Genomic DNA, 20927 nt, shown 5'->3' with positions numbered 1-20927 from the left:
GTGGATTGTGCTGGCCCAGACACCCAAGGGCCACACAGTGCAGGTTCCAGGGTTCCCGGGATGGCTCTGGAGCCCACGGCCCTCTGGCAGCAGCAGGGACGGGAAGGGGCTTTGGCGGGCTCGGGCCCCGGAATTCCTACTACCTTAAGCTGACGACCTGCGGTCCTTTGTTACGGCAGCAAAGGACACTGACAGAGCCCAAGGCCTTGACCCTGGAGAGTGGGAGTCCCACCGTGGAGCACAGAGGCCTCACGCCGCCCGGCCCGTTGCGAGCAGGGCCAGAGGCCAGCAGCCCCGAGACGGCGTGCAAGAGGAAAGAGGCCACACACCGTGCAGGTTGAATCACTGTGTTTTACTAAGTGCACAGGTCCCTGTGGCAGTAGAACTTTCTGGAACTTTCCACATGCGTCCCTGCTGCCAGATTCCACCCCTGCGGTCCTGGGCAAAGCCGTACTGGGCCCCGCTCTCAGGTACAAGTGTCAACCTGACAGTGAGTTGAGTAAGTCAGCGTGTCGGCTGGTCCGTAGAAAACTAGAGTTCATTCCCTGGGCGTCTATCCCTAGAAAACGGACAATGCACAAGTCGAGGGTCAAGTGTGCGGTGGTAACACATTCGCGAGAAGAAAGGCCGGTGGCAATGGTACAGGGGCGCGTACGAGTGGTGGAAAGTACACGGCAGTACTGAAGGCATTATGAGTATTCTTTGGAGCAAGAACAAAGTGCAGACAGCCAAGGCAGCGGCGCGGACAAGGGCTGCGGGGCGGCGAACGGGGCACCGGGCGCGGGACGGGGCGCGGAAGGGCCCGGCGGACGTGAGGCTGGTGCCGGGTCCGCCGTCCGCTCTGCGTCCATCTGCGGAGCCGGCGGGGAGGAGGAGGCGGGGTCCTGTGTCGGTGCCCGGCAGACGCCAGGGGGCATGGGGCGACCTCGGTGAATTTCCGTCAACGCGCATTAAGGCAACGACATTATGAAACCCAGCCAGAGTTGGGCGTGTGGTGTGGCGGGGGAGGGCCAGCCGTGTGGGCCGCCCCTCTCGGGGCCCCCTCCCCCATCACCTGACCTGCCCGTCCTGAGGGTCTCCCTGGCGTCCTCTGCCAGCCAGGGACACCACGCAGGTGTCCAAGACGAGAGGTCAGCCGGCTCCTCCGGTCCCACAGGTGCCTTGGAGAGGTTGACAGAGGGTCTCCCCTTCCAGGGAGTGTCTCTTCCGTGCTGTCTCTACCCTGTTTGCTAAAGCCTCTCTCCCTCCAACGTCTCCTCCTGGCGTCTGCGGTCAGCCCCCACCCCCACAAGATGGCATATCCCGTGACCCGTGGCCCCTGCTCGTGCACGCTCCGGGGGCTATGCAGCGTCCCGGCCTCGGCAGCTGGTGTTCCCAGGTCCCCTGGAGAGAGGAGAGGGGCAAGCCCCTAATCCCACCACACCACCTCCTACGGGAAGCCCTCCCTGGTCGTCTCTCCTACTTAGTGCTCAGCAGGGGCCCAGCGGAGCCTGCCCCCCGGGAGCAGCCACACAGGCTCCCCTGGGTACTAGAAGCAGGTAGCCCATTACTTCTGGGCCCTCCCCAGCCCTCCTGCCCCTCACCCAGCATTGGCACATCCAAGCAGGTGGCCTGAGGACCGGCTCCGGGGTCACAGAGGGCAGGTCTGTCCACACCACCGCCGGAGGCAGTGGAAGACCACGCAAGACAGCGTCAGTTGGGGAAGGGAGCGTCTGCCTCGGAGCCGGTGAGCATGGGGTGGGGGGAGGGGCACCAGGGGCACAGAGCCGTCCTGCTGCTCAGAACCCAGCCACCCTGCTCGGGTGCAAGATGTCCCCAAGCCCTCCATGGGGTGTCAAACTGTCCCTCTGCACACCGTGTTTATTTCAAGGGCTTGTGACATCAGAGGGCGGGGACACTGTCGTCACTCTGGTCTCGCAGCATGACGTCAGAGGCAAACAAACGCCTGCACCACAGTCTGTACACTATTTACAGTTCGGGGTGAATACGAAATAGATACAAAGAGTCAGCATTTCTACAAAGGCCTCCCAGGAGCCCTCCACACCTCTGGGCTTCAGGAAGCATCTAGAACGGTCTCAGGGCCGAGTTCCATCCACAAACAGCAGAGGCAGGGGCACCTGCTTTATGGGGTGCCCCCTGAATGTGAGGGCCAGCAGAAGAGAGGGCACCCCTCTCCCCCCCGCTTCTCTCCTGTGTTAACGTGCTGAATCCGTGAGCCTAGTACAAGGGACAAGGTTAGTTCACGATGCCGCCCCACCTGGCTGGTTCGTGTGCTCGGGGACCAGGGGCAGCCACAGGGCAGTTCCCGCTCTAACCAGATGGGCTTCTACAGAGCACCCTTTGCAGTGTGGGGTCCCAGAGCGCAGGCACCTTTCCAGCCTCCAAACGGGCTTGAGGCGAGCGCCCCCGATGAGGGGAGCGCCCTCCCGTACAAGGGGCCAGGCGGGCAGGCCGAGGGAGGCCTCTGCCACCTGGCCAGGGCCCCTCCATCCTCCAGGGAGGCCCAGCGAGGCCATGGCTCATGAGTTCACGTGGGCAGGCAGGAGATGTTGGGCCAGAGGGTGCCGGTGAGGGACAGGGTGACGCCCGTGTGGCCAGGGAGGGCAGAGGGAGCCGGTCAGGGCCCCAGGGTTACAACCGGACACCCGGGCCTCCCCAGCCCAGCCCAAGTCACGTCGTGGCATCCGGCCGAACGGAGGCTCTGGACAGCCGCCGGGCCGGCTGACGTGAGGCGCGTGGGCCCCTGACGGGCCCCGGTGGCCCCTCTGCCAGAGCTGCCCAGGAGCCCGGGACCGCCGGCCACCTGCCACTCAAAGTTGTTAGCTTCTCAGGGCATAAAGCAGACAGATCCAGAGAGGTCAGACAAAGGGCCACCAAGGTCAGATGTGCAGCGTGCACGCACACTGGGCAAGCGTGTGAGAGTGCACGCACGTGGGCGTGTACATGTGCGAGTATGTATGGGTGAGCGTGCATGTGTGAGCTTGTGTGCGAATGTGCACGCGTGCATGTGAGCGTGTGTGGGTGAGCGTGTGCATGTGAACTTGTAAGTGTGTGTATGAGTGTGTGTGAGCATCTGTGGGTGACCGTGTGCGTGTGAAGTTGTGTGTGTGTGAGTGTGCACACGTGTGCACGTGTGAGCTTGTAAGTGTGTGTATGAGTGAGCCCGTGTGCGCATTGTGTGCATGTGTGGGTGGGCTGCACATGTGTACGTGTGCACATGAGTGTGTGCGTGCATGTGAGCGTGTGTGTGCCAAGTTACATCCCCATGGGTGCGCTTGTGTGTGTGCGTGTGCTGCACGTACGCAAGCGTGTACATGAGCACAGGGCCGTGGGCTTGTGGGGGCACATACTCTGGCCTAACAAGTGCCCTTGTCTTAGGAAACCTTTGCCACATCTGCCAAGGGTGACCGGCCGGCTCCGTACTCCCATCACGCACACGCCCAACCAAGGGCTCACGCTCCCTGCAGAGGCCTCCAGCCTTTTCCTGCCATGCTTCTCTGAGGGTGGGACCCCGGGGCAGGGGGCGGGTGCCGTGAGGGACACGCACCGCCCGGGCCTCGGTCCGGGCGTCCCGAGAGGGGGCCTCTACGACATCATCTCCCAAAGCCAAGCCCCTAAACCATCCCCCAGAGCTGGGTGCCTCCTCCCTTCGGAGGGGCCAGAGATCTCAGGCAGGAGGCCTCTCGTCCCCCCTGCGGACGTGGAACATGCCTGAGACCCCTCCTGCTGCGGCCTGAGAGACCCCTCCCCCTGTGCGGCGGCTCTGTGGACAGGGAGCACGTCTGAGGCCAGCTCCTCCCGTCTGCAGGGGCACACAACACAGGGAGCATGTGGGACGGGACAGCAACCTTTCTCTCGGGACAACAGGCGCCTCCACCCAGGGCCTGGAGTCCTCGATGGCCGAGACCCAACAAGGCGGGTCTGTCACCGGCGACATGCTCTAACTCTCACAGGGCCTCGAGATCCGACCCCGCCTTGCCCGGCTCAGGGGCCGCCCACTCCTGCCCTGCCTGGCGGTCTGCAGCTGGAACCCCCCTCCCCTCCCCCATGCCGGGAGGGCGAAGGGGGCTCAGCCCAGAGGGAGATGGCGATGGGAGAGGCACCTTCCCCGGGCCACTCCGCACAGGCCACACCAAGGCCCGCGGCGTCTGCACGGGCAGGGACTTCTCCCACCACCCTGAGGCCAGAGAAACACGGCCCTGGAGAAGGACGGTCCTCAGCATGAGGGAGCCAGCACGGCCCCAGAAGCGCTCCTTCCTGGGCCCCCTGGCAACTTCCACACCTTCCCCTCCCGGAGGCTGGGCCCTGACAGCAACAGCGGTTTCCACCTCTGAGCCTGTGCCCTCCGCCCCCCGCCCCCCGCCCTCCGCTGTGGGCAAACACAGACCCAGCACAGCCACCTGCTGCCCAGCCAGCAAGAGGCGCCTATGGTGGGACCCGGGGTGTCCTGGCAAGGGGAGGCGGCAGGCACAGAGCCCATAGCAATGGCCCCTGCCCGGTCAAGAGACATCACTCCCTAAAGAGCTCTGAGCACCCGGACCTCATGCCCGGGGCACATGACCCTCAGATACTGTTTTCCAAGCCCTTCTCCGAGGACAAAGGCAGACTCTCTCGCCAACCACTTCTGGTCCGAGTCATGACAGAGCTCCCCCAGGACCTAGTGTTTGGGGGAGGTCACTCCATAGTGGGCTTGGCCGCGTCCAGCCCGACCACACGCGGGGGTCACTGCCGCAGAGATAGCCAGGTGCCCGGGCTGCGCCTCCAAATGCCAGATGCCTCCCACCCCACAGAGTGCTGAGACTGGCTCAGAGCTGCTGTTCCTGGGGCCAAGGTGCCAACCACAGGAGACAAGGGCCCCTGCTCCCTGAGGCTCAGGCTGGAGATGGTCATCCTTGACTCCCAGGATACCAAGAAGTCACAGCCAAGGGACCAGTCAGTGCAGAGCGGGTGGGTGGACGGTCAGCCGCAGCGGGACGAAGGAGGCACCCTACAGGACAGGGCTGCTTCAGCTCCATGGGGGGAGGGGGCCCCCCAACCTCTGGGGGGCTTTGAAGGCTTTCCCCAGGGGTTATAGCATCGTCCTGCCCTGGGTCCTGTTGAGGCACCAGTGGGGGAGCAGTGAGGCAGGGCCCCCAGGGAAAGACAGCACGTGAACCTGCTCACCACGACCTACCCGGCCCTGGGGCCTAGAAACACCAGCCCGCAACCACCCAGCATGCTCCCTGCACACGGGGCTCTATCCGGTGCTGGCCGTGGCCTGGAGCACATGGGGGTGCCCATCCCCAGGTCTCCGGTGGCTGCAAGAGCCCCCGGCAACGGCCCCGTTCCAGAAGCCTGTGGAGCAGGCCCCTCCCCACAGGAGCCGAGGCCGGGAGGCCCTGAGGTCTCACCCCCTCCTCTGCAGGCCAGCAGCTCCCTGGAGGAGAGAAGGCGTCGTCGTGCCAGCCTTGCGGGGACAGAGGGACAAGACCAAGCCGCGCCCACGGGGCAACAGTGCTTCCTTCAGCCCAAGCTCCCTCCCCACGGGCCTCAAGGCCATCGATCCTGCCCCTCGCTGCCACCCTCAGCGGGCCCTGCTCCTTGACCGCACGCCTCTTCCCTACTGCCAGGGGTCTGTCCTCTGCCATCACCCCTGCTCACACCCCAGCCGGCGGTCTGCAGAGAGGGCACGGCCGGCCTGGCGGCCCCTTGTTAAGAAATAACTTCTGCCAGACTTCACTTCCCGAGACCAAGGCGCCCCCGCCCACGTCGCTGAGGAGCGTCCCGTCTGCAGACCTGGAAAGCCAGAGTCGGGGGGAGGCGGGCGGGCGGCCTCACTTCCGCGGCCCGGCCCAGCCCACGTCGCCGAAAGGGCCCTCCCCGGTGGCGGAGCGCGGCGGGGGCCCGCACGGGGTGCACAGGTCCGAGTCCGTGTCCGACTCGCCCTCCGCGATGTAGGGTCTGACTGTGGCGCAGGGCGCCGCGGCCGCGTAGCAGCTGTGGAGGCCGTCCAGGTTCTCCTTGGACTGGGAGATGCTGAAGCCACTGAAGGAACGTTCCAGCTCCTCGTGGTCCACGGACGGGATGGAGATAGACGTGTCGCTGTCCCGCAGGGCGGTCTCATGCCGCAGGAACTCCGTGCTGGCCCTGTTGCCCCCGCTGCAGGCGGACAGCGAGCGCTCGTGGGCGGGCGGGGGCGGGATGCGCACCAGCGAGCCGTGGTCGCCCACAGGGGAGGTGCCGTGGCCCTGGCGCGGGTGGCACTGCTGCTGCCACGAGGTGGAGGGCGGGCACTGGGCCGGGGGCGCCGAGAAGTTCTTCTGGCCCGTGGAGCTGGCGGAACGGATCAGCTTGATGATGCAGCCGTTCCTGTCCCCGTGCTCGCGGCTGTCCTCGGGGCTGTGGTAGGGCGGCGCCGGCTCGGGCTCCTTGGCCCCGAAGTACGCCTCCGTCTCCGTCGGGGGGATGCCCATGCGCTGCATGTAGATGTTCACCAGAAAGTCCAGCTTCTTCTCCATGGACAACACCTGAAACAGGGGCCGTTGGACCAGGCCTGGAGCTGCCGGGAGGCGGGCGGGCACCCTCCCCCGCGTGGGCGCAGAAGCAAATGCACGAGGGGCTCTGCACCTGACCCCACCCGCCAGCCTGGGTGGCCTCTGGGCCGCCTTGCTGTCCACCGTGGGTCCACCCCTTGGAGCAAACCGTCCAGAGGGAAGGAAGGGCCGTGGCCTCCCCCGTCCCACCCCCCCGCCCCCCACCTTGGGCTGGGGGACCCTCCTACCTGCTTCTCCACCTTCCCCAGCCGCCCCATCATGCTGGGGTCCTCGGGCAACTCGGCCTCGGCTGGGCCCTTGGTGCGGTCCTTGTCTGTGATCGCCGGGCCCCGCCCCACGATCTGGTCCACTCTGCCGGGAAGAGACCCCACCCCCCAGCATGAGCTCGGGCGGGTGCGCCGGGGCCCGTGGCCCTTTCCTCCCGGGCCAGGCCACGGGCCCCCAGATCCAGGCTCCGGGCTGGGCCCGGAGCCGCCCAGGGCGTGGGGGGGGGGTGGGGGGCAGCAGGGCGCCAGGGCAGGTAGACGTGGGGCACCTGGTCTCGCCCTGCTCTCTGAGCCTGAGGGGCCTGCTCCCACCCACTGCGTTCCAGCAGGCGGCACATTAACGAGGAGTAAAGTGGAGAGGGATCGGACCGCTCACCCCCCAGCTGCCCTGCCCCCCGTGCCCCGCCCCCTCCCCTGAGCTTTACTCCTCTAAATGTGACCTCAGTCAGCCCAACCGGGGGCGGGGGGGGGGGGCCTGGGGAGGGCGGAGCTCCACGTCTGCGGCAGGAACAGAAGCAGATGATGAGGGCCGCGGCTCCATGCACACCGGACAGGGAGGGACACAGACCAACACAGGAAACCGCCAACGCACAACACGGGGTGGGGGCAGACAGAGCCACTGCCGACCAGTCTGTGTGCTTGCTGGGCGTGTGCACGTGTGTGTGTGCGCGCGTGTGCTCGCGCGTGTGGGACGGACAGCGCGGCTGAGCTCAACTCGAAGGAGGCCACGGGTCCCGAACGGCAACAGGAGGTGGAAGGTTTCCATCTGGGAGGAGGACATCGGTACGATCCCCGGCCGAATGGGATGGGCCACCGACAGGCTCGGAAGGGGCCACCGCTGCGGTGTGGGCTCCTGACACTGAGCCAAGGCCCACAGGTACGCGGGGGCTCACGCGGGAACAAAGTCCCGGGCTGTGTGCAAGCCGCTGGGTCAGCCCTCCGACCGGCCCGAAAAACGGCATCCCCGCCGGGCGGTCGGGAGCCTCCAGCACGAGGCACACTCCTCGGGTCTCAGAGTGCAGGGGGCCACGTGAGCTGGCCGGGGCCACGTCTCGGCCTCCTTCCTCACCCACAGGCTGCTCTGTCTGCCTCTGAACGGGGAGCAGGGCTCGGGGGGATTGTTCTCTTTGTTGCACGAAGCAGAAGAGGGGTTCAGGCTTGCGTCAGCCACAGTACAGCCTCATGCTCTGTCTGAACTTCATGCTTGACTCATGCACGAAGGACCAGGAAGGGCGGGGGGCAGCGGGGGGACCCTCGGGCTCCAAGCAGACGCCAGTGGAGAGGGAGGAGGGTTCCCTGGTGTCTCCAAGTGTCCACACAGTCCAGGCACAGGTGCTCAGCGCCTTCACCCCTGCCACATGACGGGCCACCTGCCTGGCCGGTCCCCCCTGGGAGCCTGGAGCTGGCGCTGCCGGGGTTTGGGGGAGGGGCCTCTAAGGGGCCTGTGCCCTCCCTCCCCCTGGCCTCGGGCTGAGGGGTCAGGCTAAACCCCCACGTGCCCACGCTGTGTCTCCGGCCCCTTCTCTGTGAGAATCTGCGTGTCCTCTGGCTGCAGCCGGTCCGGAGGCCCGGGCAGTTCCGAGGGCTACAGAACCTTCCCAGCTCACGGCTCTGGATGCCCACCCCTGCCCCCTGCACAAGGCCCAGGACGGGCTGGCGTCTCAAGGCGGGAGAGGACGGGCGGAGCAGCGGACCAGCAAACACTGTCAGGGGCTGCCCCGGGTCAGGCCTCCTTCGTCAGGGACCCCTTTCTGACGGAAGAGCCACCAGGCTGAGAGGTCCAGCATGCTGACCCTCAGCCTCACGTGCAGAAACCCTGGCACGCGGGGAGGACGGGTCAAACACACCAGTCCCTCCAGCGGCCAGCCCGGATCCACGTGGCAGTGTCCCTGCGGGCCTCCGGGATGCTCCTGGGCCCCTCTGCCCCTGAGCTGCCAGCAGGCCAGGGCATATCTGCCCTGGCCCTCCTCTCTGCCCCGGGGGCTCCGCTGTCCCTCGGCTGAGCAGCCCTGCCCAAGGGCCACAGGTCACGGCCACCATCTGTCCCAAGGAGGCAGAAAGGTACCGAAGTTTGAACTCGTCACTAGAACAGCTGCTTCTGTGAACTCCCCACCTAACCGTGCCCTCACCTTCCACTCCGCCCATCAGCCGGCTTCCATACTATTCTGCCCGCTGGACATGACGCAGTGAACTGTCACGCGTCCCCTTGGCACCCGGCTGAGTGCTGGCTGCCTGGGGGGGGCTTCCTTACTACTCTACCCGGGTGGCTCCAAGGCGGGAGAAGCAACAGGCGCTCCTCAGATCCACGAGGCAGCCCAGGTGAGCCCCGAAGCAGGGAGGGCGCGGGGGGAAGGGGCAGGGGGGCTGGGGCGGGAAGGACACCGCCAGCTGGGGGGCCCCCGCCCAGGCTAGACGTCACTTGGGATGTCCGTGGAAAGGAGCCCCCCACGGAAAGCTTCCCCGGGACCCTGACACCGCCCCCCCCCCCCCCCGCCAGGAGCAGCCCCCCCGCCTCCCCGATGTCCCGTCGGGATACAGGCCAGGTGCTGCCGTCATGTGGCCTGGAGCGAAGGGGGCTGGCCGTTCCACAGACACAAGGCGGGAAGGGCTGGCGTCCTGACCTAGGTGAGTACTGGGGTGACTCTCTCGGAGGGGCCGCGGGTCCTTTGCTGGGGTACTTCTTGTGCCGGGGAGTTGAAGGGGGTGGGGGGCCCACAATCATATCTATCCTGGCGAGTGAACAAGAAAAGAGACACCACCAAATGCATCGTGAAACGGCGCGGAAGGCGCTCACCTAACCTGGGAGGCGCCCGAGCGAGCCCAGAACTAGGGGGGCCCGCAACCACGCGGCTGGCCCCAGGCCTGCCCGGGCCAGCAGGTGTGTGCGCCGGAGCCACCGCAGCGGGGGCACGGCGCCGAGGGTGCCGGCGAACCACGGTGGGGCCCTGCCAGTGAGGGGCAGGTGTCCCAGCTCCTTGGGGCAGCCCATGTGCTTTGTTCTTCCGGTCAGAAGGGGGAGGGGGGCGGGTAGGACAGAGGAGCCCGGTTAACAAAATCAACCTCGGTGAGAGAGACATGGGAACAGGCCCAGCGGCGGAGCCGCTGCAGTACTCTGTCTCACACACCCCTGTGCACGCGCACGTCCACGCTCTGCACGCCTCAGCTTGCACGCACGCTGCACAGGCACACGTTTCCTTGCATGTGCATAATTGCACACGCACACACTCGCACCTCACATATGCCCACGTGCACGGCACAGGTCTAGCTGCTGCCCCGGGGCGGTGGGGGACGGTGAGCAGCTGACCGCGCGGCCTCAGCCGTGTTGAGGACAGGGTCACCCCCCACTACCCGCCCGACGGGAGCAGCTTAAGGCCCAGAGAGACCCTTCCCTGGCGTCCAGGTGCGGGAGGGGCACACTGACCTCCCCAGGACGAGGACTTCACTACCGCCAGGGCCCGGGGAGCCGGCTGAGCCCTACGACTGTCCCCTGACCGTCCGGACCCTGCTGCGGCCAGGACCCAGGTGGCCGGGGCAGACCAGTGGAGTCTGAGGGACCACGGGCAGGGGCGGGGCTCTTGCTGGCGGAAGCGTGTGACTCACTTCCGGAGGGACCACGGCAACAGCCACGTGGGCTCCTTACACCACACACACGTGTGTGCATGTGTCCGCGCCTGTGCTCGGGTGTGCGCCCGGGTCCGTGCACACGCGTGTACGTGCCCTGCCGATGCCAACCCCTCCCATGTGTCCTGGAACGCAGGGGGCCGCCCGTGAGGGACGGGGGTGGACAAGCCCCTGTCCCGGAATAAGCAGCAGCTCCCGGCGGGGCTCACCAAACCCCCTCTCTCGAGGCTCCCTCTCTCGAGACAACTACCCTCACCCCCCACACACACGCACACCGGTGTGCACAGGTGCACACGTACATGCGTGGACCCACAGCACACACAGAGGCACATGCACACGCCACACGCATGCATAACGTGTGCACACACGTGCACCTGTACCGTGGCCGCAGGTGCCCACACCCGTGCACACGCGTGTGTGCGTTCACACGATACACGCACGCGCACACGTGCATGCGAATGCACACACACGTACGCTCGCCCACCAGAGCGGGGGCAGGAGGGCGAGAAGGGAGAGACAACGGAAAGATTACACCAGACAGACCACACGAGGGTGTGCAGAAGGCCCACGCAGGGCCGGCGTGGGGCCCGAGAGGAAGGGCCCGGAGGCGGCGGCAGGCAGGGCCGACCACCGCGTCCCCACAGCCCTGTCCGCCACCCCCCCTCTGGGGGCGGCACGAGGACCCCCACGTCGCCCCCCCACCCCCCGTGCTGGCCCCTGAGGGATGCCACCCCTCCGGAGCCACCCCGGCTGCCGGAGCCACCCCGGGTGCGGCCCGGAAGGACCCGGCCTCCATGCCCCAGGGCTGGCAGGCGGTGGGGGTAGGCTCTTGCCTGGACTGCAGGTTCTTGATGCGGGACAGCATGTCCAGGTGGCCGGCCGAGTACTGCTCGATCACGTCCATCACGTCGTATGGCCGCAGGCTCTCCTTGAACTTCCGCTTGGACACCAGGAACCGCATGACGCTGGGGCGGGGGCAGCCGTGAGCCCCGGGCACCCCCAGCACCTCCAAGAACAGGCAGCGGCCGACGCCACGACCTCCCGGGCTGGCCACCCGCCCTCTGTGGACACGGGCCACTCCCGGGCCGCAGGGTGCAGACGGCCCCCGTCCCCCCACCCCCGGGAGCCGCCTCCCGGTAGCCTCCGTGCTCTGCACCCAGGACGGGCAGGTGACAGCCGTGGCATGAGGAGCCACGGGAGCCACAAGGCACAGGTGTCTCACCAGAGCACATGCCCCCACGCCGGCCCCCAGAGGGCCCGCATCCCAGGGAGAGCGGAAGCTGAGTCCCTCACCACACGGCCCGGATGCTGACTTTGAGGCCTGGGGTCAGATCTTCGGTCACAAACTCGCAGTTACAGCTCTTGTTGTCCTCCGCAGCGTCCTCCCCGGGGAGGCTCGCTTCTGGGTGGGGGCGAGACGCGGCCCGTGAGGGGCGGAGCTGCACCGAGGACAGAGGGGCCGCCCCCCTCCCCTGAGCAGTGCCCTGATTCCCCGGGGAGGCCACCTTCCAGCCCACCTGCTCCCCTCAGCCGAGTGGCTCACAGGACGGCTTCAAAGTGGACAGAAACCATGGAAGATCGTCCGGCCACGAACAGGCACGAAGCCGATTTGTGGCCCCGCACTGGCGTGTGAGCACACAGCATGTGACTCGCTTGTGTGAAAAGTGCAGAGGAGGCCAAGGCACACGGGAAGCAGCAGCCTGGCAGTGGCCGGGGCTGGGAGGGGCCCTGACAGGTGCAGGTCTGCTCTGAGCCAAAGAACGTGCGGGATTGAAAGCTGAGTGTACTGCCACCAAAGTGCTCACTGTGACGTGGCCGACCTTACGTTACGGGAGTTGCACCTCAGAAGAAAGGGTCGAGGAGAGTCACTGCTCAAAGGGGCTCCGGGGCCCTGGGTGGTGCTCGGGGGACAGCGAGAGCGCAGGCAGACGGCGGCCTGACCCACCTTCTGAGTTCTGTCGGGACGCAGCGCCCTTGATCCGGAAGGCCTGGCGTGCCCGGCTGCGGTCCCCGAAGCTCCAGCTCTTCGGCACCTTGCTGGGACTGTCCTCCAGACTCTGGTCGGCACTGGGTGACCGGCGGACGGTCTGGGCCTGCGGGGACCCCTTCCCCTTGGCGGCCACGCCTCGGGGGCTGGAGAAGACACGGTCTTTCAAACTGACCTTCTGACTGCTCCCACGAGGACCAACAGGGGCGGACACACAGAAAGACAGCAAGAGAAGTCACTGTGCAAAGGACACTCACACCCCAACGTCCGCTCACAGCCCACGCCGACACGTGCACACACGGGCGCCCCTAGGGCCCCTCAGTGCTCGGCATGGCTGGGGGGGGGGGCAGTGGACTCTTAAATCACTTTGGGTGCTACGGAAAGGTGCTGGGCCTTCTCCATACTGTCCTGCCAGGTCTCCAACTCCACGGTGACACTCTGCGGCACGAGGGCCCCAAAATGCCCCGTGGGTGTGGCTTTTCCCTGGCAACCTTCTCTGGTTTCCCTGCCTGCCCCTCCATACCCTGTAACTGCCCCAGAGCCTGGGGGGTGTGAGGTCCACAGCTGCCAAAACCCCCTCTGCCAAACCCCGGGAGCCACCTGGAGAAAGGTTTGGAGCAGGAGCAGGAAGCATGGAAGCGTGGAGGGGGCCAGGGTGTCCTGTGAGGCTCGTCCCCTCTCCCCGGCACCAGGGCCAGCACAGGCTCCCGCCCCCACATACAGGACGCATCCGGGAACTGAACGCCCACACTTCCAGGGGGTGGTAGGGACGTGCCACAGGGAGAGGCCACCGTGGCCAGCCAGGGGTCCTCAGGCCTCCCTGTGCAGTTGGGTCTGATACCCTCTGGGCAGCAGCCACGAGACAGGAGTGGGTCACTGTGGTCCGGGGGCAGGTCAGGCCCAGGGACCAGTTGGCCCCTGGCTTCCTCCCACTGGACAGTTTCCCTGTGGAAGAGCATGGCTCTTGTGAACTGTGAACCTGCTCACACCCAGCACATGCAAGGAGCCACAGAACTTTCTAGAACAGCCTCTGAGCAAAGCCCTGCGCTGCTCCCGGGGCCCGACGGGGGCCTCTGCTGTCACCGGGAAGCCACCATCACCTGCTCACCATTCAGACATCGCCAGACCCCACTGTGGCTCCCCTGGGTCAGCCACCCCCATCGGCCCCAACCAGAACCCACAGCCGAGACAGGTCCCTGAGACGGCGCAGACATGACTGGCCACGGAGAAGAGACGGCCAGTGGCCTGGTCTACCCAGCCTGGAAACAGCATCCCCTCCCACCTCCCTGAGCAGCTGAGATCACCCGTCTGCTAGTGAGCAGGTCTCCCCAGGACAGGGAAAAAGGGAAGAAAGGAGCCTGTAAGAGCTAGGAGTTGAGCTGCGGTGTGGATCCCACTCGGGTGGAGCAGGCATCTGCTGGCTCGGGACACTGGCCCGAGCCCGTAACGGCTGCGCCCAGCACAAGGCCAAGAAGGCCAGACGGGTGCGAGGGACGCCGGAATCCAGGCACCGTGCGGCCCTCCGCACAGACGACCTCCTCCTTCCCAACGGAGATCAACAGCTGGTGCAGGGAGACCGGACGAAGCAACGGCCCCGCTGAGCCCCCGGAGCTGGGCCCCACGCAGCCGTCTCGAGGACGGAGCCACAGGAAGGCCTTGCTGTCCCGGCTCTCGGAACGTGCAGACCGGTGAGGGACGCTCTGCCGCAAGAGCCCGCCACGTGGGTGCCCAGGCTGCACAGCTCAGTGTGTGCAGCACCCGGCCCCCGGCCCCCCAGACCCGCCCCACGGCCAGGTGTCCACGCAGCCCCTGCTGCAGCAGGTGTCGAGGGAAGGGCTGCCTTAATAACCTCACAAGCCAAGGACAGAAGCGAACCAACGCGGGCTGGGGCTCTGGCCACCTGCTCCGGCGGAGAGACCCCCGGACGAGACCGCCGTGGGTGTGCAAGGGCAGTCTCTCCTGGCACCAGTGCTCTGGCATTCACACGGGACAAGGGGAGCAGGTTCCGGAGGGTCTGGGGGAGACAGCCAAGCCCCAGCCTTCTCCTCCCCTGCCTGCTGCCCACAGCGAAACCCTAAATACCCGGGGGAGGGGAGGGGAGGGGAGGGGGGGAGGCCCGCACCGACATCGGCCACGCTTGGGTCTGCACAGCTGGGGCCCAGATCAGCGGGGAGGGAGCCAGCATCCGCGGGGAGGACCTCCCGCCCGCGCTCGACCACGGATGTGCCCAGGGAAAGCGCGAACGATGACGGGGCATCCGTGAGGCTGAGCTTGGCCTGGGCTCCTGGACTGGCCGTCTGGTCCCCCAGCAGCCTGACCGCGGCCCCTCACCCGAGGGCCCAGCCTGTGGCCAGAAGCCCCCTGGACACAAGCTCTGGACAAGCGGGTCAGCTTCTGCCGGGGCCCAGCGCCTCCGGTCCCGGAGCTGCCAGTGTCCCCCAAGCGCCGCCTCCGGTGGGGACTCGAGGCATGCAGAGATGCAGGTGGGCAAGCATGCCCCTGCCCCTGGTCCTGCTGCACAGCCCCTCCCCACGCCCGCCGCTCGACACCCGTGCGCCCAGGGCCAGCACCGCCACATGCACAAGATGACAGGCGAGTGCAGCTGCCCACACGCCGTGGGGCTGCGTGCTGCTCTGGCCGGGGAGGGGGGCAGGCGGGAGGGGGGCGGGGCGGGGGCGGGGACCCAGAGCAAGCAGGACAGACGCTTCCACACACCCCACAGCAGACAGTGGACGGAGAGTGAAGGTGTGGACAAGGAGCCCACGGGGCAGGGGGCCGTTTCCGGTCCGCCCAAAACCAGGCCTGTAGGGGGAAGGGGGGGCCGTGGGCCTCTGGCTTTCCGGCGCGTCTGGTGTGTCAGGGCCACGGGGAGCCCGCACACACAGGACGGAGATGCCTCCCGCAGGTGAGGCGGCCGGTAAGGAGTGGCCACCCTCGGTGCGTAGTAGAGGTACTAGATGGCGAGCCCCGGAGGGAAGGCTCACCGGAGAGCGATGAGGACCCCGGAAACCACCGGCGCCCTTCCTGGCCTCAGAGCCCCTGGCCGCCACCCCCCCCCCCCCCCGCCTCCTGCTTGGAGCAGGGCATCGTTTGGCTTGGGGACAAAAGCAAGTGTGCCGCCAGCAGCCAGCACCGTCACCGGCCGTCATTTGGAATCAGAGGGGGCCCGGGGCTCTGCCGCGAGGGGCCGTGGAGGCCGAGTTGCCAATCAGAATTGGGGCCTGGGGGGCCGGGGCGGGGTGCCAGCCTCGCCCTCACTCATCTAGAACCTCTAATAAGCAGTGTTTGGAGCGGGAGAGGAGGTGGAGTACAGCCGTGCAGCAATGGTCGGTCCGTGCGACACGCCCGCGGTACCTAGAGTGTCCTGGGCAGCATCCACACAGGGACTCTCTGCACGGTCTGCCTTTACTGGAAATGAGGAGAGCACAGTTAGTCCTGGGCGCGCCCAGAGGGGCCTGGGCCGGGCGAGCGGGCAGAAAGCACAGGTAAACTGAGGCACCACGCCGACCCTGATGCAGCCCTGGGCTCGGGGTCCAGCAGCCGCACTTGGGTCTGAGCAATGACAGTGAGGGGCCTGCACAGAGAGTCTTCCGCCGGCCTGGAAAAGAAAATAGTGCCCTATTTTTGGAGAAAAAAATTCCCGTTTTTTTCCTCCAAAAATACCTTTTCCTTCCAGAGTCAGAGTTTTGGGCCACGTCTTCTTAAAAATGTATTATTTTTTGCTATCTTCATGCCAACCAAAAAATAATACACGGGCGAGACTTGGCAAAAGGCTTGTTCTAGATGGACAGGATTCCGGAAAGCACACATTTTAGGGGGGGAAAGCGTGCACTCTGGCGTCACAAACTGATCACTGAGGCTTCGCCGAGCCCAGCCAGCCGCCGGTCAGCAGTGGCCTCGGCACATCCAGGAGCCAGTGGCTGCCTGTCCCTGGAGGGACGCTCGGCAAAGGGGCCTTGGGGGCACCGCCCAAGTCGGTTCGTCTGGGTCTCGGTGCTGAAGCCCTGGGCTGGGCTGGGCTGGGCCTGCCGGGCAGCTCAGAAAAGGCTCCCCCAGTGGTCTGCGGTCCCCAGGAACCTCCCCCGAAGGCCCCAGATCTCTCTGCACTACATCGTGCACATTTTTAAGCAAAAGTGAAAACACACAAGAGTCTTTGGTCTTCCTGAGGCCACCCTCCCTCCCCCCACCCCTGCAGCTATGGCCTGAGACAGTTGCTCTCAAACCGCGGGCACAGGAACCAGACACGCCGACCCCTCCCCTCCCCCCTGCTCACACAACCCAGCCCCAGGCAGGGCTGCCCGACGTCCACACACATAAACACTGGCGGCACCTGCCGGCGTCCCCACAGGGCGCCTCCGGTCCCCAACACTTAGCTCTCCCACCAGTGCAGAGCTCAGACTGCCCAGAGCGCTCCATGCCGGCCCAGGGGCCGAGGGCCATGGGCCCCCCAGCCCTCTCCCCTCCAGGGGGGACTTCCTCCCTGTGGGGTCCTCTCGGTGAGGGAACTGGGGTCCAGCTGTTATCAGAAAGTGCCCTCACGTGGGGGCAAACTTCCCTGTGACTCAGTATCCCCAGGACCCGGACCACCCTCCCCCCGCCCCCGCCACCTAGCAGCTCTGTTCACAGAAGACCCTCAAATTCGGGGCAAATGCTCTTGCCCAAGGCACACCCTTACGTCAGCCACAGTCCCACCACAGCTAAAGACTGAGAGCCCCTTGCTGCCTCCCCCTGCCCCCCGGGGCTCCCTGGGCCTGCACACGGCCCCCAGCCCCCGCCACCCGGAGGCTCTGTCCAGGGCAAGACGGTGATGGGGGGATGGGCCTTGCCTCCAGCGCCTTAGAAGGACCTTAGCTTTGTCCAACCCCCCAAACAGCTTTGCTGCCTTCAAAACTCCCAGCATAGACGCCGGCCCCGGAAGGGCCCAACACTGCCTGGGGACACGTTCCCAGCCGCACCGAAGACATAACCACCCACCTGTCCGCCCGCTGCCTGCTTCCTGAGCACCTGCGTCGGAGGACTGGCTCTCGTGTGTAGTAAAACCTGAACCGGTCACATGTGGCCAGCGGCGCCCCCATGGGACAGTGCGCTGAGAGCCTGACCAGAGCCGGGGGGTACCCACGGCCTCCCTGAGCACTGCCCCAGGGGCCTCGTGGCTCAAGGCCCCCCAACTCAGGCCCGTTCCTTCGGGGCTCAGGCCAGCGCTGGGGTTTTCCTGCCCGCAGCAGCCAAGAGGAGCTCCGGCCGGTCTGAGAACCGCCAGCAGACAGCAAGGGTCCGGGAGGGGTGGGCAGGCACGCCCAGGGGGCCTGGGGGTTGAGTGAGTGGAAGAGGCACCCACAGACACTCACCAAGACCAGACTGAACAGACAGGCACTCGGACACAGCACGTGGCTGCCTCGACGAGGAGGGACCCACACAGACAAGGGGAAAGCAGCTGGAGGACGGGGGGGGGGGGGGCCCCCCCCGGGACGGGGGGGGGGGGGGGCAGTGAGAAGTGGGATGGGGCAAAGGGCAGATCAGACACACCCAGAGCGGCACAGCCCGAGACCCCGCGGCCTGCCCCCGCACCCTGCCCCGGCACACACGGCCTCGGTCTGACACCGGCCCAGCCAAGGACCCCAACACAGCTGGGGCGCATGCCCGTCGTGAGCCAGGACTGGGAGGGGGTCTCACGGCAGCTGAGTGAGGGTCCCTGTGCCCACCCATCCACCTGCCCAGACTGGTAAGTGCCAGCGGGATCCTGACATGCAGGTGGCAGGTGGCAGGAGGCCACTACCTCCCACTGCCATGCAGGAGGGGCTGGGGAACCACACCCCCGTTAGCACTTCACGCAACAGGGTCCCCTTGCCCGGCAGCCCCGGAACAGGCCCACCCCCTTGGGGGCCCTGGCCGCAGAAGAATTTCTGGCATCCCTACGGTGCTCTGGCTGCCGAAAAGGGGATCTGTGGCCACCCCGAGTGAGGGGACAGAAATGCTGCCCTCCGTCACCTAGCTGACAAGTGTATGTCCCAGGAGAGGCCTTCTGTCCCCAGGGCTCAGCCCAGGGTACGCCAGGAGGAGGGCCGGGCCAGGCCAGCCCTCGGGGAAGCCACTGGGTCACGGGCAGGCAGGGACACATGGACACACAGGGAGGAGACAGAGGAGTGGTGTGCGGAAAGCAGGGAGAGGGGAGCCACGGAACGTACCGGAGAGCCCGGGGGAGGGCTCCCGTGTGTCCTCACCTTGAGTCCTGCTTTCAGGGTCAGCCACCTCCTCCCCAAAGACAGACGGACGTGAAAGGGGCCCAAGAAGGGCAGTGACAAGATTAAAGGCACTTGGGGGGGCAGGCAAGAGTGTCCAAATTGGGGGGAGGGCAGGAGAGAGAGAGAGAGAGAGACGCTGAGACGAGAGTCGTGGGGAGGAGAACGAGAGGCCGCATGAGGCCGGGGGGCCTCAGATGGACTGGGGCAGAGCTGCGGGCCCGCCTCCCCCGGGCTCAGGGTGTGGAAGGGCCGACACAGCAGCAGCGATGGGGACAGAGGACGCGGGGGGCAGCCCCCCCGGTCCCCCACACGCCAGGCCGTGCTGGGCATGTGCTCTGCATCCCCCCGATAGTGAGCACGGGGTCTGCGTGCTGGGTAAACCAGCCAGGTCCAGGGTCGGCTTTCTTAGCCGCTTTGAGGGGCTGGTCACCCTTGCTCCAGCGGCTGGTTCGGGGCAAGAGTGTGGCCAGTCTTCTGTCACCCCCTCTGGGGGAACATGGGGGGAGGAGCGTGCCCTCCCCCGGTGCATGGAGAGGGTAGAGCTCAGCCTAACTTGAGCGGCCAGTTAAGTGGCCTGCGGTCCAGAAGGGACTAGACTCGCGGCAGGGTGTTGGGGGGGGGGGGGCGTGCCCCGAGCTCAGCATGGTGATACACAGGCAGGCTGGGGTTTATCAGACTTGGAAGTCATGAAACAGTCGATTTTCTTCTTAGTACAGGAAAACATCAAAACATCAGATTGCTATCAGCCCTCCTCTGCTCCCAGCAGAGATAACCCTCGGAGTCCCCGCACACGGTGGGGTTGGGGGCGACCCCGTCTCTAACCTGCCTGACTGCACACCAGAAGGCGGCACCTGCAGGGGCCGGACAGGCGAACACTCACAGGGCCAGGGCTCAGTTTCCACCAAAGAGGCATGAGGCGGGGAGAGGGCGTCTGGCCCTGCCCTGGACTAGGGGTGCTCACAGAGGTCTCCTGCCTCAGGGCCAGGGGCGGACGGGGGGCGCTGAGCACAGGCAAAGTGATTTAAGGGCCCACAGCGTGGCCGGCAGGGTCCAGACACACAGTTCCACACGTGGGCACAGGGCCCGCGATGACAGTGCACAGACACGGAGGGGCCAGCCCCCACGCACGGCAGCATACCCGGGGCAGCGGGGGGCAAGCGGGCACTGACCTTGGAGAGGGCTCCGGCTGAGGCTCCTTCCTTTAAACAGAAGCGATAAGACTGTTAGCAGCAGGTCGGTCAGGCGGACACCACCCCACGCAGGGCCCAGTGGACCCGCCCCCCAGCCCCACCCAGCCCCACCCAGCCCCACCTCAGGCCCACACGCCCCGAGAGCCCCTGGAGGGCCCGAGGAGGCAGGTCCTGAAGGCAAGAGGGAATTCTGGAAGTGCTCCAGGCCCCACGTTAGGGGCACACGTTTTAATGAGAATCGCCAACGTTAACTAAGTGAGCGTAGATGGAAACGCTGGAGGGTTCCGGCTCCACAGCCAAGGTTCGGGACGGACAGTTGCCCCAGTTCTGGCTCCCACTGTGGCTTCTTGGGGTCACTCTTCTCCGTGATGTTTCCCAGCGGAGAGGCCACGGGGCCGTGGTCCTGGGCCTGTGCTTGGCTCGGCCCAGGGCAATTCTCCAGCGCACCCTGACTGGGGGTAGGTGACTTCCAGGGCCCACGCTCTTCATGAACTGAATGGAAGGCTGGCGGCTTGGACTTTCCTTGGCTGAATCGCGGGGCGACCGCAGGTGACCCGAGTGGGCTCTTCGGGGCGTGTCCAAAGTCTCGGCGGAACAGGTACCGTCCTGCTGTGGCTGGCAGAGCCGTGTGCCAGAGGAGGCAGGAGGGGTGCCAGACCGCCCACAGTCCAGCGACGCGGGGTGCAGAGGCCTCCGTGGGACCCCTCATGCCCGTCCTGTAGCCGCCCTGGAGCTCAGACGCCAAGAGCTGCGCGGCGAGTCTCCGGTGACGGCATTACAAAGACCCACAAATCTGGCGGCTTAAGACCACGGGAGCTTCTCTTTCGGTTTAGAGGCCAGAGTCAGAAATCCAGGTGTCGGTCCGCAGCTCCCTGCCTGGGGCCGGAGCGTGGGGTCCCTCCTCCTCTCCCAGCCCCTGGGGGCCCCTTGCACTCCTGAGCTTGTGGCCGTGCCCCTCCAGTCTCCGCCTCCCTGTCACAGGGCTTCTCTTCTGTGTCTGGTCTTTTCAGGACACGTGTCCCTGGGTCTAGGGGCACCCCAATCCAGGATGACCTTCCCTTGAGATCCTTAGCTACATCTTCCAACCC

At 66.3% G+C, this 20927-nt stretch overlaps 1 protein-coding gene across 1 annotated transcript in view; it reads right to left on the bottom strand.

Moving 5' to 3' along the window:
* Nucleotides 1-316: 316 nt before the first annotated feature.
* Nucleotides 317-20927, bottom strand: part of KCNQ2 (potassium voltage-gated channel subfamily Q member 2) — a 38303-nt gene continuing 17692 nt past the window's right edge. The window contains exons 12-18 of the mRNA XM_049650374.1: nucleotides 19819-19848; nucleotides 12366-12589; nucleotides 11714-11822; nucleotides 11254-11385; nucleotides 9421-9528; nucleotides 6761-6884; nucleotides 317-6506 (exon numbers count right to left, since the gene is read on the bottom strand). Coding sequence (XP_049506331.1) covers nucleotides 5814-6506; nucleotides 6761-6884; nucleotides 9421-9528; nucleotides 11254-11385; nucleotides 11714-11822; nucleotides 12366-12589; nucleotides 19819-19848 — 1420 coding nt within the window. The 3' untranslated portion in view covers nucleotides 317-5813. The remainder of the gene's footprint in view (nucleotides 6507-6760; nucleotides 6885-9420; nucleotides 9529-11253; nucleotides 11386-11713; nucleotides 11823-12365; nucleotides 12590-19818; nucleotides 19849-20927) is intronic.

Source organism: Panthera uncia, assembly GCF_023721935.1.
Source record: "Panthera uncia isolate 11264 chromosome A3 unlocalized genomic scaffold, Puncia_PCG_1.0 HiC_scaffold_11, whole genome shotgun sequence".
In the NCBI taxonomy this organism is placed as follows: Eukaryota; Metazoa; Chordata; class Mammalia; order Carnivora; family Felidae; genus Panthera; species Panthera uncia.
The sequence above is the reverse complement of the archived record's forward strand: the minus strand, read 5'-3'. Positions and strand labels throughout refer to the sequence as shown.